The sequence below is a fragment of the Pipistrellus hanaki genome, assembly GCF_964339955.1.
Source record: "Pipistrellus hanaki genome assembly, chromosome: 1".
NCBI classification, from domain to species: domain Eukaryota; kingdom Metazoa; phylum Chordata; class Mammalia; order Chiroptera; family Vespertilionidae; genus Pipistrellus; species Pipistrellus hanaki.
In genome coordinates this window covers 208,908,207-208,934,231 of record NC_140503.1, presented here as the reverse complement: position 1 = coordinate 208,934,231, position 26,025 = coordinate 208,908,207, and the positions used below count along the sequence as shown (strand labels likewise).

Here is a 26,025-nt window from a genome sequence, read left to right as displayed (position 1 = left end):
GGAACAGCCACCCAGTTTCTGCAACCCAGGCAGGCAGGCAGGCCCCTCCTGCCAGCCAGGCCGGCTCCCGTGGCTGCAGCCACGGCTCCCGGGAACCCATAACTCCCCCGTCTCCTCGGCCCGGCCCCGGGCCCCGCCTCTCCCCGGCTCTGTCCTGAGTCCGTGGTCCTTCGCTCGGACGGGCTCTGGCCCCGGACTCCCTGGTCCTTGCACATCACGACCCTCAAGGGACCGACGGGGCTTAGGTTCTTGCCCGTTCTCCTGCCCTTGAGGCCTTGACCCTGAGGGGCCACCTGCTGCCCCCCCCCCCCTCAGCCAGGCACCTGACCTTCCCACCCTCCCAGACACACAGCCCCCTGCGGCAGGGCACAGCCTCGGCTCCTGCTCGGCCGGCATCACCCCCTCCCGGCGTGGCCGTGGCTGTGGCCGTGGGTGTGCCGTGGGCTCGTTCTGTAAAGCAGAGGCCCCTGCTTTGGGACCACGCACAGACGTGGGAATGGCAGCCCTGATAGCGGCCACCAGGGGGCCTCACTCGGCAGGCCCTCACACAGCAGGCTTGTCAGGAGACAGAAGACTTTAATGAAGTGACTGAGGCTCTCCACTGGAGGCAGGAGCCAGAGCGGGAGCCGGGCTCCGGCCGTGGCCGTGACGGGCTCGGTGGCCCGGCAGCCCTAGTACTTGAGCAGCCAGCGCGGCTTGTGCTGGCTCAGCGCCGTGAAGTAGGACCACCACCAGGGCTTGCCGCCGGCCCCGGGCGGCCTCCGCCGCGGCTCCTGGCCCGGCTCCTCGGGCGCCCGGTGCGGGCCGGCGCCTCCCGGCGGGTCCCGGGTCCCGGGCCTGCCCCGCCGAGGCCCCTGCAGGACCTTCGTGGGCCCGGTCCCCAGGGGCTGCAGGATGAAGTCCACGCGGCCGGCCCTCCGCAGCCGGGCGGGGATGGTGACCCTCTTGATGACCCTGGCGTAGCCCGGGGCCTGGGCGATGACGATGTGGGTCCCCGGGGGCAGCAGCCGCCAGTAGTCGCCGTCCGGGGCTGGGCCAAGAGGAGGAGTGGACTCAGGCCTGGGCTCAGAGGCCCCCTGAGCGGGGGTGTGGGGATGGGAGTCCGTGGGGGGCGGCCCGGAGTCCAGAGAGACCCCCGTTTACCCTGGCCTCGGTGACCACCTGGAATGGTCCTCCCACCCCCTCCCTCTACCAGGCTCCTATTCATCCCTCAAAACCCTGCCGAGGCACCACCTCCTCTCTGACGCCTTCCCGGACCGTCCCCGCCCTCTGTCCCCACACCCCACCGTTCCCCTCGCTCTCTCCTCTGGACCAGGTGACACGGCCCAGGGCATCACCGATCCCCACTCCGCTGTGGAACCCCAGGACACGGAGCCCACCCCGGACGGCCAGTGTCAGGGGGACCTGAGCTCTGGGACCGGAGCCCAGGCCCCTTGCTGGAGGCCTCGCCCTATGGGGCGTGAGAGGCGGCTTTCCCGCAGCCGTTTCTCCAGGAGCAGGGAGCGCCGGGCCCTGAGCCTGTCCCCAGGCCGGATGCCCAGGAGACACAGCCGGCGGGGAGCAGATGGGAGCACCCTCACCGCCCGGCGGGCGGAGGACGGCTAGGCCAGTGGTCAGCAAACTCAGTCCACAGAGCCAGATATCAATAGGACAACGATTGAAATTTCTTCTGAGAGCCAAGTTTTTAAAACTTAAACCATATAGGAAGGTACATTGCTATTAATTTAATTAGGGTACTCCTAAGCTGGCTCAAGGGGCCAAAGAGCCGGGTGTGGCTCGAGAGCCGCAGTTTGCCAACCACGAGGTGTGGGACCCCGGGAGCCCCCGGGAGCCGGGCCAGGACGCGGGCGCTCACCTGCGGTGATGTCGTGGCGAATCCCCTTGACCGAAATGCGGGCGTTCTTGACCGGCTTGCCGAACTTGTCCATCACCACCCCTTTGATGCCCCGGTGCGCCTGCGGGGCGGAGAGGAGGGGTGGGTGTGGCCGCCCAGCCGGGCCGTCTCTCCCCGGAGCCTGGGGTCTCAGTGGGCTCGGCCACCCCTCACGCTGCCCACTTGGGCCAGCCGCTCCCCTCTCTGGGCCTCGGGGTCCGCGTCTGAGAAGTGAGGGCGACCTGGGCCCATCTGTGAGCAGGCAGACGTTCTGGCTGCGGCCCACGCAGAGGCCTCTGCCCAGGCTGACCCGCCATCACCGGGGCCGGGCGGGTCTGCGCTCCTAAAGGCACGCGGGCACCGGAAGGACACCGGCCGGGATTTGGGTGCTGGTGTCAGCCTCTGACCTTGGGCATGCTGGTCTGTGACCTTGGGCAAGCTGGTCTGTGACCTTGGGCAAGTACCTGCCACCTGTTAGGCAGGGCCTCGCGGCTGCAGGGAGCTGGGGAGTAACACAGAGCGATACGGACCGCCCAGGGCAGGCACGGGCCTGCCTCCCGCTGTGCACAGGCCTGAGGAGGCTGGGGCAAGGCTCTTTCCTGAAGCAAAGCCCCTCCCAGAACCGCCCCTCCTGCCAGCACGTCTCCTGGGAAGACAGTGGCCGGGACAATAAGGCACCTGCTCTGTCGCTGAAAACAGGCTGGGACCACGGGGTGGGAGAGGAAACCACGCCGTGAGGCTGGTCTCCTGGGAGGCCGTCGTGTGTGTCCGCCCCTTCCACCCCCCGGCCACAGAGCGGCCCCGTACCGCTCAGCTCCCTCTCCTGGCAGCTCCTCTCCCCTTCCAGGCAGGGCACATAGGCCTCCTCCTCCAGGAAGCCCTCCCTGACCGGCCACCGCAGGGGCCGCCCCTGGGGTCCACGGTCCTGGGCTTCCCTCTCCCAGCCCCAACCTCACGGAATGCCACTGGCTGCCCTCCCCCTGCAGCCCGACAGCAGCGGCCAGACACATAGTAGGGCCACATGCAGGGTCAGCTGGCGCTGGCTGGGCTGATTGGTCCTTGCTCTCGGGGGAGGAACCGGGATGTGGTGCTCTCTGGCAGGGAAGGAGCGGTGGTGAGCACCCCTCCCCGCCGGCTGGAGCCGCCCCTGAGGCCTGGTCAGGATCACTGGGCAGGAGGCCCGAATGGCCCTGACAGGCCGATGCTTATCTCAGGCCGCCGGCCTTCCTGAGGGTCGCCCTCGGGGGCGGCCACGCCCGGCGCTGCCCGGCCTCGCAGACTCTGCTGCTATTAAATCTTCATCTGCTTCCCAGGCCATCTCCGAGCCAGCCCAGCGCGTTATTTATTATATAAGCTCGTCTGCACCAGACGGCCGTAAAATGAAACCAGCCGTGATTGAATGCGGGCGCCCCACGCAGCCAGGCCGGCCGTAAAACAGGAGCTCGGCCTAATGACCGGCGTCCAGCTGCCCTCTGCCTCCCCTGCCCCGAGCCGCTGCCCGCTGCCTGCTGCCCGCGCGTGCCCGGAGGAGGCTCCTGCTCTCTCTGGAAAGGAGGCCTGGGCGCCGGGGCCTGAGCTCGCTCTGGGCAGCGCTGGCGACATGGACGCCGGGCCCGTCCGCTCTCCGGGCGGTCACACGGCCGCCGAGCGCAGGGCGGGAGCGCGCAGGCCTCTACTGGGGATCGAGCCGCAACCGGGGCACGTGCCCTGACCGGGAATCGAACCGAGACCTCCTGGTTCATAGGTCGACACTCAACCACGGAGCCACGCTGGCTGGACAAGTGAGGGATTATTGTAGCCACGTTCTCCCAGGCGCCCACTCACGGCCCACCCAGCTATTCCTGGGTGACCGCAGCCCCATGGTGACAGGTCCCTCCCCCTCCCCACAGCCCGTGCCCTCCCGTCAGAGGGGGAGTGCCCTAGGCCCTGGGCCACAGTCCCTGCTTCCAGAGCCATCGGCCCCTCACTGACCCCGGCCCTGCCCCAGCTCTCCTGGTCCCGTCGCCTTCCCTGCTCCTCAGACACAGGCCAGGCCCGCCTCCAGGCAGCCCCCGGCCTGTGGGCTGGTCAGGTGTTTGCCGTGGGCCGCCCAGGCCCCTCGCTCCTCCGTGCTCACGGTGCCCCGAAGGCTGAGCGCCTGGCTGTGGGGGTGGGGAGCCTTTTCCTGCCGGGGGGCCACGTGGTGTTTAGAGAACCTTCGAGGCCACACAGAATCACCACTCAACGTCAGCCGCCGTATGTGGTCAGCACGTAACTAGCTCACCCCAGGGCCTCGCAGGGCCAGACCTAAGGGCTTCGAGGGCCATATAGGGCCCTGGTTATAGGGCCCCGGGACCGGACCTTCCTAGCCCTCTATACGGGGACCCTACACCCCCCCCCCCCCCCAACACACACACAAAGGCACACCTCTGGGCGGAGGCCAGTATGAACCGGGCGATTAATTAGCAAACAGGTGAAACACGGCTGCACCCGTGGGTGTGGAGTCCGTCATGTGGGTCCGGACCAGGCAGAGGAGGCCGCCCCTACCCCTGCCCCCAACCCCTGCACCTGCACCCAGCCCCAGGCCCCCTGGCCCCAGGCCCCAGCCTCCCAAGCTCCAGCCCCAACCCCCGGCCCCCCACCCCCCGGCCCCCAGCCCCCGACCCCCCCGGCCCCCCACCCTCCAGCCCTCAGCCCCCGGCCCCCAGCCCCTGGCCCCCGGCCCCCCGGCCCCCCGGCTCCCGGCCCCCGGCCCCCAGCCCCCCGGCCCCCCAGCCCCCGGCCCCCGGCCCCCCGCGGAGCCAGCCGCTCACCATCTCCACGAAGCGCAGCAGCGGCTCCTTGTTGTGCTGCCACAGCCCGTACAGCGCCTCCGCGGGCGGGAACTTCACGCAGCCCAGCTCCACCGTCACCTCAAAGCAGTTGCTGTGCAGGTAGTTGAAGTCGGACATGCCTGCGGCGGCGGCACAGCCGTGAGCGCCACGTCCCGGGCCCAGGCCACCACCCCCTCCGGAGACGGGCGGCCGAGGCCGGGCGCTGGGCCCACAGGGCAGGGCGGGTGTGCCGCCCGCGTGGGTGAGGGACCGGCCTCCACGGCAGAACCCGACACGTGGCCGAGCCCCTGGCCGGGCCCGAGGACAGCCAGCGGATTGGCGGAGGAGGCTCGAGGCTCCCGCAGCCGTGCCGGCCAGCGCCCAGCTCTCTGAGCAGGGCTGGGCCCGCCTCTGAGCCAGGCCCTGACGGCAGCCCCGTGCCCGGAGCAGGGCCTCCTGGGAGCCCCGTGCCCAGTGCCGTGCCAGGGGCTTAGCATCCCAGCCCGCAGTGCAGCCACACAGCCCACGCCCCACCCCACCCCGCCCCACACTCCCCCGGGAGACCCCAAAGACGAGGTCCTGACTGAGATCGGAGCCTGGGGGTGGGGGGAGCCGGGCTGCTCTGCCAGGAGGGAGGCCACGCGGTGGGGAGCAGGGGGAGGGAGGCCGCGTGGTGGGGAGCAGGGGGAGCGCCCTGCCCATGCAAGAGGGGGACAGGCTTGCGATGCGCCCCAGCTCTGCCACCTCATCGGCCAGTGGCACTCGCAGCGAGGGTGCGGGGCCGAGCAGAGGTGGCAGGCAGAGCGCAGAGGCCGTGGCCCAGCCCCGCGGGGCCCCCCATGGCGCAGGGTGTGGGGGTGCACCCCGCATTGCTCTGCGCCCAGTCCTCCGCAGCTTAAGCATACAGTGCAGACTCCCAGCTCAGGCTGAGCTGTGGAGAAATAACGAACGAGTGTGAGTGGATTCCTGCAAACGGGCATCGACAGCGCGGCCAACCTTCACTGCTCCCCAAACTCGCCTCCCAGAGAGCCTTGTCCCATCGGCAGCTGCTGACCTCCGAGGTCAGCACCAGGCGCCCCAGCGGGCCATGGGACAGACCTGCTCCAACCAGGAAGGCAGCGGGGCCCAGGTGTACCGCCAGCAACCAGGACTCCCTCCCCTGAGCGGGGTCTCCCCAGCAGGGGATCAGAGTGCGGCTCCAGAAAAAGCTGAGGTCAGGGCACCAGCTTCGCCACAGCCAGGCCCCTCCCTAAGCCCTGCCCACCCGCCTTAGGCCCCTCCCATTTCCCCCTCCCACTCCCCTCAGGCCCCTCCCCTCCGCCCGCCCAGCCTCCCAGGCCTCTCCCTTCGCCCCGCCCCTCCCAGCCCCTCCCTCTGTCCCGCCCACCCCTCAGACCCCGCCCCTTCCCCGCCCACCCCTCTCAGCCCCTCCCTTTGCCCCCGGCTCACCCTCTCAGCCCCTCCCCTCCGCCCCGCCCTCCCTCCCAGGCCCCGCCCCGCCCTTGCCCCAGGGCCCACCTCCGGTGAAGCTGTACCAGTCGGCCCCGTTAATGATGCTGCCCCTCTTCAGGAAGTTGCCCCCACACCTGTTCTCCGACTTGTCCATCATCATGGGGTGGGCGTCCGCATAGGCTCTGGCCAGCAGCTTGAACATCTGGAGAGGAGCCCGAGAAGAGGTTCCCCAAGGCCCTCTGGGGTAGGTGGGGTAGGACACCACCGGAGGCGGTGCTCTGTAGGACCCCGGAGCCCGGAGACGGAGGGGCCTCCACACGGACCCCGGCAGCGCAGTGAGACAGGGAGCTGTCCTCGCCGGGGGCACAGCGTGTGCGAGGCCCGGGGTGGACGGCCCAGCTCAGGGCACCGTGAGGCACCCGCATCTCGGAGCCCCTGCACGCCAGGCAGCGGGCCGGCCTGGGCTGGGCGCCGGAAGGAAGGCTCAGGCGCTCCGGCCGCAGGAGGCATGGCAGGCAGGTCAGTGAGAGGACCGGCCGGGCCGTGGGGAGGCAGCCTGCCCGCCCTCCGCCCGGGCCCTGCGGAGCCAGCTCCTCCTGCGCGGGCGGGGCCGAGGGGTGGTGGGCAGCACCGGCTGGAGCCCAGCTCAGGGCAGGCCTTCCTGGGAGCAGGTGGGGCCGGCGGAGAGATGGGGCCGGCCTGGGGGCCTCGCATGCTGCCCTGAGGCCCTGGCCCTCGCCCACGGGTGCCATGAAGTCTGGGGGTGACTTGGGACACCCTGGCCAGCCTCTCATCAGCGCCCCTGCTCCCCAGCGCCTCTCCTGGGACCTGCTTCCCTGAGGCCACCGTGGGCTGCAGGGCTGAGAGCGGATGCTGGCTGCTGGCGGAAGACGCTCCGTTCTGGCTCTGCGGGGCTCCAGAGGTGAAGGCCCCCTGGGTACCTCTGAGGCCCAGAGACCGTGCCCAGAGCCCAGGCCGCCCGCCGCCCAGGGACCAGGCTCCCCGGGCATTGGCCCTGAGCTCCGACAGCCCAGGGGAGCCAAGGCCAGGGCCCCAGGAGCCCGCCCCCACCCGGCACTTAATGGGCACAGCACAGAGCTGGCACCCCTGCGGGCTGGGCGGCGCTGCTCCGGGGGCGGGTCCCTGAGCTACTGAGGGGTCAGCGCGGGCAGCAGGTGTCAGGGGCGAGGGCAGCGCCTCCCCACCCCTCCCCCTCGACTCAGATGTTCAGCCACCGAACAGGGAGGGACCACTCCCACCCCTTCCCAGACTGGCCTGTGAGCCCAGTGCCAGGCCGGGAAGGCACCCAGATGGGGGGGGGGCTGTCAATCTCACAGGCCCTGCCTGCCCGCTGTGGGAGGACCAGTAGGGCAGAGAGGCCGGGAGATGCTGGTGCCCAGATTCCTCCCCATCCTTCCACCCAAAGGCCCACAGGCGGTGTCATGAGCGTGGCAGCACTGCCCTCTGCTGGCGGCTCCCAGAACTGCCCTCCCGTGGACAGGACACACCCGGGGCCTGGAGGAGAGTAGGGGGCAGTGGCCACAGGGCCCACCAGGGGCTCCGGCCGGGCACTGACAAAGCAGGGGCTGTGTCCGCTGGGCCGGAAGGCTCCCCGGAGGGGGTGTGGGGCTGGACTGGGAAGGCTCCTCGGATCCGGGACTCTGGGCTCAGAACAGCCCACACCGGCCGCCCCCAGGCCTCGCCCCGAGAGCTTCACCTGCGCCCCCCGCGCGCCCACCCGCCCGGCCCCCGCACAGCTCCCCCTGCGCCCCCCGCGCGCCCACCCGCCCGGCCCCCGCACAGCTCCCCCTGCGCCCCCCGCGCGCCCACCCGCCCGGCCCCCGCACAGCTCCCCCTGCGCCCCCCGCGCGCCCACCCGCCCGGCGCCCCGCACAGCTCCCCCTGCGCCCCCCGCGCGCCCACCCGCCCGGCGCCCCGCACAGCTCCCCCCGCGCAGCTCCCCCTGCGCCCCCCGAGTGCCCACCCGCCCGGCCCCGCACCTTCTCGTCGGGCGTGGGGGAGAACATCTTCTCCTCGTGGGGGGGCCGGGAGAAGTCGAAGGGGTAGGACACCACCAGGTCGCCCCCGTGCAGGCTGGCCGAGAGCACGAAGGGCGCGGTCCGCATCCACTTCATGACGGCCTTCGTCTCGGGGGCCACCTGTGGGGGGGGGGGCTCAGACAGGACACCCTGCTGCCCGCGTGGGGCGGCCACCCTCCAGGCAGCCCCCAGCCCGCCCTGCGCCCGCCCTGCACCCGCCCTGTGCCCGCTCTGCACCCCGCCCTGTGCCCGCCCGCTCTGTGCTCCCCACGCAGGCCCAGCGAGGAGCTGACCCCCAGGGCCAGGCTGTCCCCCCCGGGTCCCCTGTCCGGCAGGCACCACCTGAGGTCCTGGGTCACTGAGTCCCCGCCCCCGGGTGTCACCTGGCCGGCGGGCGGCCCCTACCTTTCCCCACCAGTAGTGCGGCGGGATGGCCAGGTGGTCGGTGCGCGTGCCGCGGGCGGACACCAGGCAGTAGAACTCGGAGGTGAGGTCCGGGAAGTTGCGGTTCAGGTCCAGGTTCTGTGCGTTCTGCCTTCCGCTCGTCCATCCGTTGTAGCCAGCACCCTGGAACACAGGCCCCCCTGAATACAGGCCCCCCAAACACAGCCCCCCCAAACCACAGGCCCCTGTAATAAAGGCCCCCTCAAACACAGGCCACCCCAAACACAGACCCTCCCCAAACCACAGGGCCCCCTAATACAGGCCTGCCTAAACACAGGCCCCCCCCAAACCACAGGCCACCCTGAAACACAAACCACCCCAAACACAGACCCCCTGGCTATGGCCAGCACCCCGCCCTGCTCCTTTGGAGGCGCTGTGGCTTCTCTGGTTTACCTGATGAACTTGGGAGCATGTTTACACTTGACCTCTGCCCTCTCTCCGGCCCCTCCCACCTGGCCTCCTGCTGACCTCCAGCCTCAGGGCCTGGCACTGGCTGCTTCCCCTGCCTGGAGGGCCCCCCACCGCTGTGCACTGCTCCCCCCTCCTAGGCCCCCCCACCGCTGTGCACTGCTCCCCCCTCCTAGGCCCCCCCACCGCTGTGCACTGCTCCCCCCTCCTAGGCCCCCCCACCGCTGTGCACTGCTCCCCCCTCCTAGGCCCCCCCACCACTGTGCACTGCTCCCCCCTCCTAGGCCCCCCCTCCCCCACTATGCACTGCTCCCCCCTCCTGCAAGCCCGAGAGCCACAGCCTCCAGCTAGTCCACTCGCCCTCGTGACCCCCTTTCCCATCTTCCATTCTCTCCGGAGCGACCACCTCTGTGACATGCCACCGGGATTCTCAGCGTCTGTCCCTCTGCCCGGGAAGGACCCGCCAAAGCTGTGGCCCTGAATTCCTGTCCCCGCCCGGGGCACACAGACCCCCCCCCCCCCCCCCCCGCACACACACTGCGGACGGCCGGATTCCCGTCCCCGCCCGGGGCGCACAGACCCCCCCGCCCCCCCCACACACACACTGCCCACGGCCGGATTCCCGTCCCCGCCCGGGGCACACAGACCGCCCCCCCCCCACACACACACACACTGCGGACGGCTGGATTCCCGTCCCCGCCCGGGGCGCACAGACACCCCCCCCCCCCCCCCCACACACACACACACACTGCGGACGGCCGGATTCCCATCCCGCCCGGGGCGCACAGACACCCCCCCCCCCCCCCACACACACACACACACTGCGCACAGCCGGATTCCCGTCCCCGCCTGGGGCACACAGACCCCCCCCCCACACACACACACACACACACTGCGGACGGCCGGGAACGCGCTCACCTCGGCGGCTGCCACCTCATAGCCGTCGGGGTTGAGCGAGGGCAGCAGGTGGATGCGCGTGGTGTTGAGCAGGCGCTGCACGCGGGCGCTGCCCAGCAGGTACTCGGCGCACAGGTACTGCGCCAGGTAGATGAGCAGCTCGCGGCCCGCCACCTCGTTGCCATGGATGTTGCCGATGAGCTTCACCTCGGGCTCCACTGGGGGGACAGCGACCCTCAGCCTGCGGCCCGTGGGGGCGGCCGTGGTCTGGGACCGCTTCTGGCCCGGTGTCTCATGGCTAATGAGGGCTCTGTCTGCCCTAATGAGCAGCAGGCGAATTGAGGACGTTAGTTCATGGCACACGGCAGGGCTGTCTGTACGAGTGTCACTGACAGCCATGCCTTAGTTTGTGTAATTAAGGTCTGCTTTGTGCTTAGTGGGCAGGCAGACAGCCAGTGAGTGATGGGAAAGATGGAAGAAGGAAGAAGGAAGAAGGAAGGAAGAAGGAAGGAAGGAAGGAAGGAAGAAGGAAGGAAGGAAGGAAGGAAGGAGAGTGAGTGGGTAGGTAAATGTGTGGATGAGTGAATTCATAAATGGATGTTGGATGGATGGGTGTATAGGCAGAAAAATGGATGGATGAACAGGTGGACAGATGGAAAGATGAGCAGATGGATGAATGGATGGGTAGGCAGATGGATGGGTAGGTGGATGGATGAATGGATGGATGAACAGGTGGGTGAGTGGATGGATGAGTGATTGGATGGGTGGGTGGATGAATGGGTTGAACGCACAGACGGATGGACGGATGGACAGATGGATGGACAGATGGATATGTGGGTGGGTGGATAATGGATGGATGGGTGGGTGGATGAATGGATGGGTAGATGGATGCCTGGATGAATGGGTGGATGAATGGATGGATGGGTGAATGGGTAGGTGGGTGGATGGATGAAGGTGTGGATGGATGGATGGATGTGTGGATGGATGGTTGGGTAGGTGAATGGATGGGTGGGTGGATGGACGGGTGGATGGGAGGGGGCAGGTGGGCATCGGAGGCTCGGCTGCGTGACCTCTGACCCTGTTCCGGCTGCCCCGCCTCTAGGATGAAGGCTGGGCTGAGGGCGGCCAGCGCAGCACGGTGCCGGCTGCCTGATGAGATGAGGGGTGTTTGTTGGTGACGTATGAGGACCGAGGGCTCAGAGGGGCCTGCTGGGCTGGGGACAGACGATGCCCCATGCCCAGGGAGTGGGGGCGCCCGGGGAGTGGGGGAGCCCGGGGAGTGGGGTGTCCGGGGAGTGGGGACCCCGGGGAGTGGGGTGTCCGGGGAGTGGGGGCCGGGGGAGTGGGGATCCCGGGGAGTGGGGTGCCCGGGGAGTGGGGGCCCGGGGAGTGGGGTGTCCGGGGAGTGGGGTGTCCGGGGAGTGGGGAGCCCGGGGAGTGGGGGCCCGGGGAATGGGGACCCCGGGGAGTGGGGGAGCCCGGGGAGTGGGGGCCCGGGGAGTGGGGTGCCCGGGGAGTGGGGGACCCCGGGGAGTGGGGAGCCCGGGGAGTGGGGAGCCCGGGGAGTGGGGACCCCGGGGAGTGGGGAGCCCGGGGAGTGGGGATCCCGGGGAGTGGGGACCCCGGGGAGTGGGGAGCCCGGGGAGTGGGGACCCCGGGGAGTGGGGAGCCCGGGGAGTGGGGACCCCGGGGAGTGGGGTGCCCGGGGAGTGGGGTGCCCGGGGAGTGGGGTGTCCGGGGAGTGGGGAGCCCGGGGAGTGGGGACCCCGGGGAGTGGGGTGTCCGGGGAGTGGGGGAGCCCGGGGAGTGGGGACCCCGGGGAGTGGGGACCCCGGGGAGTGGGGTGTCCGGGGAGTGGGGGCCCGGCAGACGCAGGCTTACTGAGCTCGTGCTGGCCGGGGCGGCCCGAGAACTCGATGACCAGCAGCTCCCGGCCCTCGAAGCTGCGGCCGATGCTGTAGGTGCGGGCCACGTGGGGGCAGCGGGCGGCCGTCCTCCGCAGCACGCGCGCCATCTGGGCGTACGAGTGGTGGCTGAAGTCCACGAAGCTCGGCGGCAGCCCGGATGGCGGCGCCTCCCCCTCGTCCAGGCCCCCTGGGGAGAGCGGAGCGGTCAGCCCCGCCCGGCTGCCCGACCCGGCCCGGCCGCCCGGCCCCCCGCCCAGCTCCAGGCCTCACGCCCCGCCCCCGTGCAGCCGGCCAGTCCGCGGTGTGAAGTGAGAACCCGCTAGCTCTCAGCGCCGCAGCCAGCCAGCGCCCAGCAGTGTATAAAGCACACGGTGCCGGCGGCTGTGAATGCAGGGACGGGTCACCACCTGGGAATGTTCCAGAACAGAGCATGGAGGACGGACCCAGCGCTCTCACCCGGGACACCTGCTGCTTGTCCTGCAGCCTCTGCTGTGACCCCACCCACTGCAACCCCCACAGTGACCCCTGCTGTGACCCCCCTGTGACCTCTGTCCATGCTGGTTCCCACCTGCTGTGACCCCCGACCCTGGCTATGACCCACCTGCTGTGACCCCTGTCCACGTGGGTCTCCCGTGCCCAACCAAGTCCCTGCAGGCTGATCCCAGGAGAGCTAATGGTTAGTGCTTCTCCCTGAGTCTCAGCTCCCTGAGGTTTGGCTTCTGCTCAGAGTGGTTTTCAGGAGGAAGAAAGAGGGCGGAACCGGCAATTTGGCGGCCGAGTTGCCCAAAATAATCTCGTTCAGGCCCAGTCCTCGGCTTTCCCGGGCAGGCACGGCCCTCAGCGTCTGGCTTCCTTCCTCTGGTCCCTGCCACCCACCGCCTCAGGGCGTCCCCGCCTCTGCACACCCAGCACAGCCCAGGACCTGCTCCTGCTGGCAGCCCCTGGCGGAGGGGCCCCCCCGGGGCGGCTCCGGTGAGCGAGCCCCTCGGCAGGGAGGGCAGAGCCGGGCAGCCCAGGTGCAGCCGCCCTCCACGTCCTGGTACGAGCCCCCAGCGGGTGCTCCAGGCCCGCCCACCCGGCAGCGTCTACCCCCCCTGTCCCCTGCACCCTGGGGTGGTGGCCAACACTCAGCCCAGGCCACAGGCCACAGGCCTCCCCGTGGCTTCATGGCGTGAGCAGCGGGGCCAGAGCAGGGTCCTGCACGTCCAGCGCTGGCTGCACGGGGCTCCCTGTGCTTCAGCTTAACTCAGTTAAAACGAAACAAAGGCTTAGACCCGCCGCCCCTCAGCCACACTCCCAGCTCAGGGCCACGCTGACGAGGGCATCTGCCCGGGCTGCCCAGAGAGCTTCAGCTCCCGCCCCTCAGCACCACCGCCAGGAAGCCCTCCAGGACTTCCTCCCCAGCTCCGGAGACCAGTGCTCGCCAGCGCCCAGGGCTGCCCACCCCCTCTGCTGTGTCCACCGAGGAGCCAGAGCCCTCTCCACAGGCCCTTCCCCAGCCGCCTTCAGCTCGCGGGGTCCCAGAGACCCCACTCCCATGGTCCGGCGGCCGGACAGCATCCTCTGTGCCATCCTCAGGCAGTGACGGGCGCTGCCTCGCAGGCCTGCAGGGTCACGCCCTCCCCAGGCCAGCCTGGAGCACAGCCCTGGAGCACAGGGGGGAAGGGCAGCAGGGGCTGCAGTCCAGCCCCGCCCCCAGCCGTGCTCTGACCACATCTGCACTCCTGCTCTGCCCCAGCTGATGACCTCCGCCCTCTGCTCAATGTCCTGTTGGGCCACCTGGACAGCTGACTGCGCAGCCCGGGGCCCCGCCCCGCCGGCCCCGCTCCCCGCTCACCTCGCTCCCCCCGCAGCCTCTCCAGGGGGTCGTAGCAGCCCTCCTCCTCGGCGCCGAAGTAGCGGGCGCAGTCGAGGAAGTAGGGCCAGGCCATGTCGATGGCGTCGAAGGCGGGCAGGCAGGCCTCCCGCAGGGCCTCGCAGACGCGCCGGCAGGGCCTGGGCGCCCGGCCGCCCTCGCAGCGGGGGGCCAGCACGGCGCAGCCCAGCAGCCGCAGGTCGGGGTTGCACTGGCCCTCCAGCAGGTGGTGCAGCACGCTGAGCAGCACGTACTCGGCGCTGGCCCCCACCGCCTCCTGGGACCGGTGCGCCAGCGGCGTGGGGAAGGCTGTCCGGTTGTAGGCGGTGTCGCCGCACGTCCGGAGCTGCAGGTCCACGCACGCGGCTGGGGGGGCAGGGGGCCCGGTCACTCCCTCCCAGGAGGACCCGCACGTCACCTGCCATTCCGAGCAGGGGTCACGGCCACTCCGCTCCAGGCCAGGCCCGCACGGAGGGGCCCAGCAGGCTGGCCTGGGAGGGGCCGGGCCAGGGCTTCTGCAGAGGAAGTCGGACGGGGTGGGGGTGAGGGTGGGGGTGGGGGAGGGGGGGAGGACCAGGGAAGGCTCCTGACGCCAGCTGGCTCTGCCGCTCCCTCCTGAGCGAGCCAGGCCGGCCGCCTGGGCCTCGGCTTCCACATCCGTGAAACGGGTGCAGGAGAGCCAGCCGGGCCGGGTGTGCGGCCTAGGGCACCCGCCCCCTGCTGCAGTGAGAGAGCAGTCTCCGGCTTAAGGAAAGGTCTGGTCCCTCTGCTGGGAACCCGATGCCGAAGGGGCGGGGAGACGCGGAGAGCTGTCCGTTCTCCCGCAGACACAGGAGCCCCGCGTGTCCCTCAGCCCCCAGGAGAGGGCACCTCCTCGGCGCTGGAAGGCAGGGCCCAGAGCGGGAGGCCCCGCCCAGCCCGGGCTCAGGTGTAGGCGGGGCGGTGACAGGGACCCGGGACCGGGAGGAGGGGCCGCTGCTGAGGGCACCGGAGGCCGGAGGCCGGCCCGGCGGGTGCAGCCCCCCGGAGGCAGGCGGCGAGGGGCCGGGACAGGGCAGGGCCGGCCTGCAGGAGCCGGGCCTGGCGGGGCCCAGCCTGGGGCGAGGCCCTCCCCGTCCCTGGGGTCTCGTTTCCAGCCGCTTAGGAAGCGCTGGGTGTGGTGAATGGGCCATGATGCTCATTACACGTCAGAGCCACGGGTTCGGCTCTTTAAGAGGCTTCGATGGGGTCGGGGTCTCCTCGCTCCCACACCCGAGGGCAGCCCACGCACGTACGTACCGCTGTCTGTGGCCGACGGCCGGGGGCAGCCGCCTGCAAAGGGAGAGCAGCTCGGTGAGGGTGCGGGTCCTGCCGTCAGTCACCCCTGAAACTGGTGCTGGCCTGGGCGCCCCCCCCCCGCCCCCACTCGGGCCCCACAGGCTGCGTCGCAGTCCTCTCAGCCGCCCTGCCCCCGGGCCCGGCCCCGCCCCCCGCCCCCCGCCCCCGCCATGCACAGGCGCGGACACTGAGACACAGGGGTCCGGCGGCCCCAGGAAGGGGGACAGCCAGGGCGTGAGGGGATCCCCAAGCCCAGCAGCATCTGGCAAACCTGCTCCGCAAGGACAGGGTCTGCCCGGCGTCCGCCCGCCGCCCCCTCGCTCCGTCCTCCAGCCTCCAGAGGCCGCGCATCAGGTTCATAAACGCCCAACCGTCTGCAAGGGCCTGCGGAGCCCACGGGAGTCGGGGTCCCCGGAGTCGGGGTGCGGGCTCCCTGCCCTCAGAACACTCGGCAGGTGCGGCGTTATCCCGCTCCCCGGAGGACACACAGTATTTAGGGGCTCAGAGGCCCCCCTCGAGGCCCAGGCACGTCGCCCACCAGAGAGAACCCGGGAAGGCCTGTCCCACAGCCGCAGCCAGCGCCACCGGCGAGCCGTCAGAGCAGGTCTGCGGGGCCAAGCGGGAAGGCCCGACCCCAGGGACTGAAATCGGGGTGCACTTAAGCCCAGACAGGAGTCCCAGGAGGGAGGAGGGGGCGTGGGTTCAGGGAGGCTGGGGGTGGCTGGGACCAGGGGAGAAGGCCGAGGCCTAACCCTGTGCCCTCACCGACCCTGGGTAAGCACGGCGTAGGCAGAGCTCACTTCGCCTGTTTTTAGCGTGGCCACTTGACATGTAAGTTACATGTGACCGCCGGCCAGCATCTCGGAGGCTCAGGTCCACACGGAACCGTTATGCCTCTCGACCACCAGGTGTCAGTGTTTCTTCCACGAGGGATGGGCCGACCGGGGCTGCCCTACAGACCGAGCTGGGTTACCCCTCCTGCCGGGGCCGCCGCCAGCTCGTGAGAGGACAGAACCGGGTCAGAGAGGTCCAGCCGGCGGCCAAGCCACACGCGAGGGCAGCAGTCAGAGTCTGAGCCCAGGCTGCCGGGTCCCTGGAGCATGGAGTCTCCGCAGACCCCGGCTCCCCATGGCGGCCTGCAGGCCTCCACCGGGCCAGGGAGCGAGCGGAGGACAGAGGGTCTGGGCTGGCCTGAGCCCTCGGGCAGGGAGAGGAGGACAGCTCCGTCTGGATATGGGAGCCGGGTTCGACTGCCCGGCCTCCCCAGGCCCGCCTGCAGGGGGCACGCAGCGGCCTCTGGAGTCCCCATGGCACGGAGGGCGGGTCTGGAGGAGGCACTGAGGCCAGGAGGAAGGAGGGGGCTGCAGTCCCCCTGGGAAGGCAGGTCCGAGAACGCTTCCCAGAAAGAGAACTCCAACAAGCCTGTGATTCCAGACATCGCTGAGGGGTGCAGGCCCTGTGCACGTCCGGTCCCCACCCGCATGCGCACACACACACACACACACACACACACACACACACACACCTGTGTGCCTGGGTCTTTCTGCAGAAACGAGGGAAGGAAGAGGTGAGGGCTAAGGCCAGAGGGGAGAGAATGTTCAGGCTGAGGCCTGGTTTCTCCAGGCACATTCACTGGGCAGGTGCACGCCCACTCCGGGGCACGCCCACTCCGGGTGCCTGCCCACCCCAGGGGCACGCCCACCCCAGGGGCACGCCCACTACGCAGGTGCAGCCAGGGCTCAGACATCCACCTGCCCCTGCCTCCTGGGGGCAGGATGTCTGCTGCTGACCAGGCCCGGAGGACAGTGGACTGGATGCAGGAGGGAACAGGCCCACTTCAGGAGGGGGTGTGACCCGGACCCCAAACTCCCGCACGCCCCACACCCTCAGGCCATACGCAGGCAGACACCCCCCCGTAACGGGGGTCCCTGGATCCGCACCCTGACCAGAGCCCCCAGGAGCCCCCACCCTTCCCAGCACCCCCTGCCAGGGGATCCCCCGGGCGGTGCGCGCACTTCCTGCGGGTGTCCTGCCACATCACAGAGCAGGGAGGGAGGGTCCAGGACACCCTGTTCCTGGAAGTACGACTCTGACGGCTCCCTTCCCCCTCTCCTGTCCCCCAAGTCCTGGCTCAGGCTCCTTTGCTCCACCTGCAGGTCGCCCCTCGCTGTGCCTGAGCAGAGGACCCCACGTGGGGGTACAGTGTCCCTCCGCTGCCCCCAGCTGGCTGCGCCCACCCTGGGGTCCAGCCTTGAGGTGCCCCTCCTGGGCAGACCACCAGTCCAAGGCCATGGCAGTGACCCTGGGCCCTGGGTCGTGCTGTGGGGGAGGGGGTTCCTGGGCGCCCTGTCCCCCCAGGGTGCGGTCCAGCCTTACCGGCAGGGTCCCAGGAGGGCTCGCACCCGGGCCAGGCGGCGGCGACCGCCAGCGCGGCCGGGAGCAGCAGCAGCATGGTGGGCGCGGGCGTGTGATGTGGCACTGCAGCTGGGACAGGCGGCAGGGCGCTCGCTCCCGCCCCCCAGGAGCCGGCGAGCGGAGTCGGGTTACAACCAGGCGCCGGACTGCGGGGAGGGGAGGGGGCGGAGGCCGGACGGCCAGGCCCTCCACCGCCTGTCCCGCCCCCGGGGGCTGTTTCCAGCTCCTACCTGCCAGGCTGCAGCTGTCTGGGCCAGCGGGGCACTTGGACTGGGACCCCAGCTTCGGGGAGTCCCCAGCTCCGGCTCCACCCCCTGAGGGAGGGAGGGAGGGAGGGAGGGAATGGCCGCCCCCTGCCCACCTGCCAGGGTGTGGGGGCCCGAGGCGGCCCCCTGTGGCCTGGGCTGCTTGCACCTCGGAGCCTGGCCTCGGTCCGCACCCTGGAGGAGCACCCTGGTTGGCGCCCAGCGGGGCCCCGGGCCTGGCACCAGGGCTTCAGAGAAACGGGGGGGCACCAGCCCTGGGCACTGAGGGACTATGGCTGGTCCAAGGGGTGGCACAAGGCTCACTGGGGCGCGTCTCCCCTCACTTCCCCTCCCTCCCCCCAGCTGAGGGGGGAGACGTGGAGGGCCAGAGAGCCCACGCAGACAGGCCTGCCTCCACCTCCACCTCCACCTCCACGCGCCCCGTTCTCCCCTCCCGCCTGCCTCCCCTCCCCCTGCCATGCCTGCGTCACCCAGCCATCTGGGCAGGAGGCCGGGGGGGGGGGGGAACGGGGGCCCCTGCTTGCTGTCTGCTTCTGAAGCCCCTCGTGGTGCTGGCCGGGAGGGGGGTCCAGGTGTGCACACACCTGCCACCGGGCCGCCCACAGCCGCAGCCTCTGCAGCCTCCACCTCTGCAGCCTCCGCAGCCTCCGCAGCCTCCGCAGCCGCGTGCGCAGCCTGAGCCTGAGGCCGAGGCCGCCAGACAGCGAGGCCCAGCCGCGTCGCGCGCCCAGCGGTCCCCGGAGACCGCTGTCCGGGACCCACCCGCCCTCCGCCCTCCGCCCAGCGCCCTCCTCGGAGCCCTGGGTGCTCCAGCCAGTCTCCAGCCCTGCCTCCGGGCCGCCTGAGGTTTCTGCCCTCACCGAGAGGGAAATCCAGGCCTCCCTCCGGGTGCCAGGCGGCACAGGTGTCGGTAGCTGTGCCTCCTGCAGGGGTCCAGCTCTGAGCCTGCTGCCTGGGTGCCGGCTCTGCGCCAGTTACAGCCTCCTGGGGGGGGGGGGGTCTGAGTGGCACCTGCAACGCCGACACAGCTCTACGCAGGCATTTCAGATGCCGTGGGAGGGTCAGTGCCGCTGTGGTTCGCTCTGAAGGCCGGGCGAGAAGAGCCTGGTCGCCCGCTAGGACCCCCTGTGCCCCCTGTGCCCCCCTGTGCCCCCCCACGAAGCCGGAAGGAGCAGCTTGGCCCGGAGGGTGAGTCACAGGGCTCACCCCCCACGAGGCCCCGCGGAGGGCGAGTCTTCCCCTCCCCTCCCACCCCCTCCCCTCCAGCCAGCCAGCGGGGAGTGGGCCAAGGGGACAGGGCCAGCCCCAAGCAAGGTCAGGGGCAGGTGACCCGCAGGAGCCAGCGGACCTGAGCCAGTGGGGGGCTGGGCGGTGAGCCCACCGTGGCCGCCCGGGGAACAGCCGCACGTTCGCGGCAAAGCACGGCCGTCTCTGCGCCATGTGCCATTCACCCCCGTGTTACGCCGCTGGGCACTGCCGCTGGGCACCACGAGACCGCGTCAGCCCCACAGCCCACTGAGGCCAGCTCAGGGCCCCCCCAGCACCGGGCATGCTCCCCGCCTCTCCTCTCTACTCCCCCCTCCCCCCAGGAAGGAGTGTCACAGCCCGGCTCTGGGGCCCCCGGGCCCCCGCCCCCAGGAGCCACATAGTGATGGCGCCTCAGTCTCACACCAGAAGCCACGCCCAGGGGAGGCTGGAAGGAACCTTCCAGAACTGCCTGGGGTTGGACTTGTTTGTTTAACTTTTAAAAGCCACCTCCTGCCACACATGCCTGGTTCCCAGGCCCAGCCATAATTACCGCGTTTGACTCACATCTTACAACCACCTGCCTACAGGGGCCACTAAAGACAGCCCAAAGCAGCGAACAGCGCCCGCAGTTGGACGGACGGACAGACAGAGCTACTGACTGGCGTGCACCGGCTCACCCGGCCCTGGGGTGGGATCCAGGGGCCGCTCAAAGGCCCGCGCCCCTGCTGGCCCCAGTCGTGCCCGCCCTGCTGCGGGGCACAGCCTGGCGGCAGGACGCAGGAGGGACCGAGCATCCGCTTCCCCGCCACACGCTCCCTGGGTCCAGCCTGCAACCCACTGGGCCCTCCTGGCCCTGAGTGATGACAGGAGACAGGTGTGCAGAGCCAGACATGCCCCGGGGCCACTGGGCACGTGGCAGTGGCCTCAGCCACCAGGGCCCTGGGGACCCTGCTGTGGCCCAGGAAGCGGCCCTCTCGCTCCCCCAGGAGTCTGTGGGCAAAAGGAAGGGCTGCACACCTCCTACTGGGGATGTGCCCACAACCAAGGGCGCCTGGCTGAGCTGGGGAGGGAGTCTCCCCCCCCCTGCCTGGCCGCTGCCCCGACGCCCGGGCTCTGCCCGCAGCTGGAATGATCTTGACCCAGAGGCCCGTGTGGCCGTGGGGAGGGTGACAGCGTCCACGTGCTCTACTTTGTCACCAGGAAAGGCTGGGTCCTCCCGGGAACCAGGACAAGGCGGCGGGCGCGGGCGCCAGGGAGCCCAGCACGAGCCACAGTGAACAGACCTGGACACATGTGTCCTCAGTGGCCGGTCGGCCAGGCCAGCCTGGACCTGGTGAACTGCTGGAGGAGCAGGGGTTGGTTCAGCAGCAGCAACCACACATGCACACATGCACAGACACATACATGTACACGCACACATGCACGTGCACACACATACACACATGCACATGCACACATACACGTGCATGCACACACATATGCATGCCCGTGCTCCAGAGGGCTGGAAGGCCCTCGCACCGCAGGCAGGTGCGATCGCCGCCATGCCGGTGCTGGCTGAGCCTCCCTGCAGGGTCTCTGAGCCTCAGGCCGGAACGCCAGGCTGAGCCGGGACAGGGAGGAGCCGGGGAGTCTTGGCGGGTGGAATGAGAGAGACGGAGACATAATTAACCAGCCAATCAGCCAGGGCGCTTCCAGCCAGCTGGTGAGGCCCAGGCCCTGTCTTCCCGCCCAGGACACGGGGAGCGAGGAGTGTACACTCCAGACTGTCCGGGCAGGCCAGCCTGGGTCCCGCTCCCTCTCAATAACGTCTTCACAAAGGACCTGGCCAGACAGTACCTGCCCCTCCACCCCGCTGCGATGGGTGCCACCGGAGGCCACACTGAGCGCTGAGGGCCAGCCCGCTGGGCCCTCCCCGGGGACCGGCCTGAGGCTCCCGGCCGCCAGGGAGATAAAACCTCCAGACAGAGGCCTCCTGGCCGCTCACCGGGACCTGCTGCTTTCTCTGAACGCCAAGGCTCCCCACGAGACCAGAGCCGGGGCGCAGAGGGCAGCAGCAGCTTGTCCGGCTCATCTGAGCCTGTCTGCACCCCCTTTCCTCTGGCTTCCCCGGGAGCTGACAGCAGCCTGCCCGCTCGCCCTCCGTGCCTTTCTTTCTCAGGGCACCTGGCCAGCCCGTGGGGCCACGGCTTCCCCATAACGTTTCTGAAAACCAAAGCCACCGCCCGTCCCCCTCCTGTGCTCCTGTCCGGCCTCCTTGTCGCCGTCCCTGCCATCCGTCCCCTCAGCACCAGCCTTGGCTGTGCGGTCTTTCCTGCACCGAGCCCAGAGCCCACACCCGGCGGTCCGGGCAGAGCCACTCGGCGGCAGCGCAGACCGGAGCGTGGCGGGTGGAGCTGGCAGCACCGGGCCCGTTGGGGGGCGGGGGGAGGAACCCATCGGAACCTCACAGTCGCGTGGGTGGGGAGGGCTGCGGTTCGGCTGCTGATCGGCCCTGACAGTGGCCCTGCCCCAGAGGCTGCCCCTGTTTGCTGGGAAGGTTCTCGGGCCTCCTCCCTGGAAGGTTCCGCACACCTGGGCCCGTCCACACACCGGGCCGCGTCCTCCGTCTGCGCAGCCTGGAGGCGGGCCGCCCGGAGAGGAAGCAGCACCGCAGAGGCCGGAGCGCGGTGCGTGGAGAGGGGAGGGCTGGGGCCGCCGCGTCCTCCCTGCTTCTCGGGGGCCGCCCTTGGGTTCTATCCACCCAGGACGGTGTGGGTGATGCCCAGGGTGGGGCACACGGACCAGGGCCCCTCCCCGGGCAGTCTGGGGAAGGAGGGGTGGGCCCAGAGGGTGAGACAGTCACGCTGCCCCCCCCCATCCCCGATGCCCTCCCTCCGTGGTGACACCTGCCTGTTCTTGCTGACCCGCGTCTCCTGCCATCAGAACCAGGAGCCCATCGCGGGGGCCACCTGGAACGGGGACCTCAGAGGCCTGCCCAGCGGTCGCGTATCACGTATGGGGCAGAGAGGATGAAGGAGCCAGTGAAGATGCTGGTCTTGGTGGAGGCGCGGCCCATGGAGGCACAGCCTGTGGAGGCGCGGCCCCTCTCACGGAGGCATTGCTGCCCCCCCCCGCTGCGGGAGAGGGGAGGGCAGCAGCCGGGGGCCCGGAGGGCAGGGGAGCCGAGCCCTGAGCCGGAGCCGGACCGGCAGAGCCGGGATGTCCAGCTGGAGAGCCGAGGGGAACAGAGGGACCAGGAGGAGAGGAGGAGCCATGCAGTAGGCGGCTTTCTTCTGCAAACGTGAGGTAAGGTGTGGGGGCAGCACAGAGAGTGGCACGGAGGGCAGCCCCCCCCCTGAGCCCCTCACCTCGTCAGCAGCGCCCGCGGGGCATCTGTGGGAAAGGCATGCCAAGTGGTGAGCAGACAGAACCGGGGAAACCTCCCAGGACTGGAGACCGTGCGGCCAGCAGGAGTGTTCAGACCCATGTCCCAGGAGGAGCCGGCTGGCTGCCCACACAGCTGGGCGGTGGCACTGACCTCACAGCTGGGCACACCCTCCTGGGTGCGGGTACATGATCCACAGTGAAATGCCCCCCGGGGAGCCGACGCACGGCTCGTACCAGCGGGCCAACGGGGGACCCGGGGGCAGCTTGCAGAGCGAGCCCCCCGCCTGCCCCTGCCTGCTCCCGCCTGCCCCCGCCTGCCCCCTGCCTGCCCCCGCCTGCCCCCGCCTGCCCCCGCCTGCCCCCGCCTGCCCCCTGCCTGCCCCCGCCTGCCCCCCGCCTGCCCCCGCCTGCCCCCCGCCGGGGCGGGACGATGCCCTGAGCTCCCTGCAGCCCTGCGAGCACATCCTGTGCCATCACCCGGCGCCTCCCGGGCTGGAAGGAGGTGAAAGGAGCTCGGAGCTCGGAGACCCACAGCAGAAGCCCGCGGCCGGTGTGGAGGGGAAGAGATGCGGGCACTGGGCTCCGGCGTGGGCACAGAGGCAGGACGGGAAGGTGTGTCATAGCCAAGACCTGAGCAGGCGACCTTGGCAAACGGAAGGCCAAGACAGTCTCCACGCAGTCACCGGGGAGCACAAGCACCGGGCCTGGTGCAGCGGGAAACCCGCCTGCCTCTCGGAGGACGCGGGAGGGGTCCAGTGCGCCGACCGCTGACGCCCTGGGCCCGACAGCGCGGCCTGCGCAGCGCCCGGCAGGTGAGGGGTGCCCAGTGCCGGGGAGCAGGTGAGGGGTGCCCAGCGCCCGGCAGGTGAGGGGTGCCCAGCCGGCCACAGGTTCACCAGGAAGACTCCGGGCCGCGCGCAGAGGGCAGCACTGGCGCGTCGGACAGCGGCGCCCCCGGCACCAGTGCCACAGCCTTGCGCGGGGCCTCTCCGTGCCAGCGGCTCTCCGTGTGCCCGCGGGCTGAAGCCGCAGGGGAACTCCGGGAGCTCAGGAGCCTCAGGGAACCCCCCGGGGGTCTCCGGGACGCGGGGCCGGCGGGCAGAGGCAGAGCGGCGCGCACAGGGTGCCGGGCGCCCAGGTCAGTCCCAGCCCCCCGGGCCGGAGCAGAGGCCGCGCTCTCTCCGCCCCGGCGCTGTCCCTGGTGCTGAAGGCGCTGCTGACCGCGCAGGCGCAGGCTGCCCCGGGCTGACCCAGGGGGGAGGGCGCGGGTGCAGGTGCATCGAGGTCTCTTTGCAGCAGCCTCGCTTTCTCTCCCCACTCGTGGAGTGGCGGGAGGGTGCTCTGCGCCCCAATATTCTGAACCAGGTGGGTCCCTGCAATGGTCACCCCTCTGTAAGGGGTTTGGCGCTGACCCACCTGCCCCTGAGGCTGAGGCTCTAGCGGGCGGGTCTGCCCTGGGAGGCGCAGCCTCTCACCTTGCGCCTCGCCCTCCCCTAGGCTGGCGCCACATGGGAGTGATCCCAGAGGTTTGTGGGGGGCGGGGAGCCGTGCAGGGCGAGCTGAGGGAGCTAGAGAGAGAAAGATCTTCCCCTCCCCCAGCTCAGGGCCCGGGACTGATCCAGACAGTAAGGAAGACACAAACCAAACTCAGGGTCATGGCACATCTAGAGCTGATGAGCAAGCTGGGCGAAGAGGAGGGAAACAGGATCCACACCCAAACTGGGCTGTATTCTCAGACACTGGTCCCAGACAGTCCCCAGGCCTTACACCAGCCACAGACAACTCCAAGGTCAAACACCAGCCACAGACAACCCCAAAGTCATACACTAGCCCCAGAGCACCCTCCTGCCACTCAAGAAAATTCCACAATAGCATCAGAACAAACAAAAAATCCTGAAGAATAGATTTAACCAAAGACTTGTAAGACATGTATGCCAAAACCCACAAAACAATGTTGAAAGAAAGTAAACCCCAAATAAAGTGGAAGGCATCTTGGGTTCAGGGACTGTGAGCGCTAACATCTCGCCAGGATGGCAAAACCGCCCAGCCGACCTGCAGCACCCACGCAGTCCTGTCAGAATCCCGTGGCCTATTTGGCAGAAGCGGAAGCACTGACCCTAAAATCCACGTGCGGTGGGAAGGGAGCCAAACAGCCAAGACCACCTTGAAAAAGAGCAAAGTTGGGGGACGGGCACTTCCTGGTTTCAGAACTTGCCATGAAGATGGAGTGGTTTCCGTGAGGAGAAACGTGGATCGATGGAGAAGAACTGAGGACCCAGAAATAACCGGCACTGTTGTGGCCAATTGGTGTTCTCCAGGACAAAGGTTGTCCACGGGGACCGGTCTGTTGGACACACAGAGCAGAAACTATAGGCTACCCACAGGCAGAAAACAAGTACTGTGGATCCCTACCTCACACCCTATACAAAACGAACCCAACACGAACTCCGAGACCCACCTCCGTGCCAGGGCTAAAGCTATGAACTCCTGGGAGGAAACAGGTGTGAGGTTTTGTGAACTTAGAGGTGGCAACAGCTCCTCATATAGGACATCAAAAGCATAAGCAGAAAAAGGAAAATGAAGAGGACTTCATCCACATCAAATACGTTTGTTGCAATGAACATGCTCAGGAAAGCGGAAGGAGAACACTCAGAATGATAGAAATATCTGCAAGCCATAAACCTGATGAGGGCATAGTGTCCAGAATCCATATATATAGAAAAAGCCAGCGATGGAACACCATAATGACCGGGATGACTGGTCACTATGACGCCCACTGTGGCCAGGAGCCAACCAATCGGCAGGTGGGGCCGGTAGCCAGCCTCCTGCAGCCCTTCCCCATGGAAGCCTCACCCCCAACCGTCCCCTCCATCCCAATCGGGGGCGGGCCGCTGGCCCATCTCCCCCGTCTCCTCCTCTAGACAGGCCGGACCCCACCCGTGCACGGATTCCTGTGCTGGGCCTCTAGTATAACAATAAAAGGATAAATAATCCAATAAAAATGAACAGAGGATCGGAAGAGGCATTTTCCAGAGGCGATGATGAGATGGTGAACAGGTCCATGAAAAGACACTCAGCACCACTAACCACAGGGAACTGCAAACCAATCCACAGGAGACACCACTCCTCACTGCATCCAAACACCGAAAACAGCCCGCGCCGGTGAGCAGGTGGGGAGGAGGCACTGTGGCTGCTGGTGGGAACAGCATGGAGATCCCTAAAGAATAACATGGAGTTCCCGTATGACCCGGAAACCTCACTCCTAGGGGTATAACCCTATCTAATAAAGAGGGAATATGCTAATTGGCCACCATGCCCCTTGCACAAGATGGCCACCCCATGTTGTCACAAAATGGCTGCCACAAGATGACTGGCAGGGGAGGGCAGTTGTGGGTGACCAGGCCAAAACGGGAGGGCAATTAGGGGCGACCAGGCTGCAGGAGAGGGCAAGTTAGGGGTGACCAGGCCAGCAGGGGAGGGCAGTTGGGGGTGACTGGGCCTCTAGGGGAGCCGTTAGATGTTGATCAGGCTGGCAAGTGAGTGGTTAGGGGGTGATGAGGCTGGCAGGCAGGTGAGCAGTTGGGAGCCAGCAGTCCTGGATTGTTGGAGGGATATCTGACTTCTGGTTTAGGATCAATCCCTGAATTGGCAGTCAGACATCCCCCAAGGGGTCCCAGATTAGAGAGGGTGCAGGCTGGGCTGAGGGACACTCCCCCACTTCCCATGCACAAATTTTGTGCACCGGG

General features: G+C 68.9%; 1 protein-coding gene across 2 annotated transcripts; it reads right to left on the bottom strand.

The window, feature by feature from the left end:
• Positions 1–565: 565 nt before the first annotated feature.
• Positions 566–17,482, bottom strand: CPZ (carboxypeptidase Z). 2 transcript variants are annotated; one of them, XM_084889415.1, is made up of 11 exons: positions 17,361–17,482; positions 14,946–14,978; positions 13,650–14,033; positions 11,787–11,999; positions 9,927–10,123; positions 8,562–8,723; positions 8,118–8,276; positions 6,184–6,319; positions 4,666–4,805; positions 1,856–1,955; positions 566–1,030 (listed from the first exon to the last, which is right to left on the bottom strand). In XM_084889415.1, the coding sequence occupies exons 1-11, from the start codon at positions 17,434–17,436 to the stop codon at positions 672–674; spliced, it is 1,959 nt and encodes a 652-aa protein (XP_084745541.1). In that variant the 5' UTR covers positions 17,437–17,482; the 3' UTR covers positions 566–671. The 2 variants fall into 2 exon arrangements, with proteins under 2 accessions (XP_084745541.1, XP_084745542.1); XM_084889416.1 differs by having other exon boundaries at positions 981–1,076.
• Positions 17,483–26,025: the final 8,543 nt, after the last annotated feature.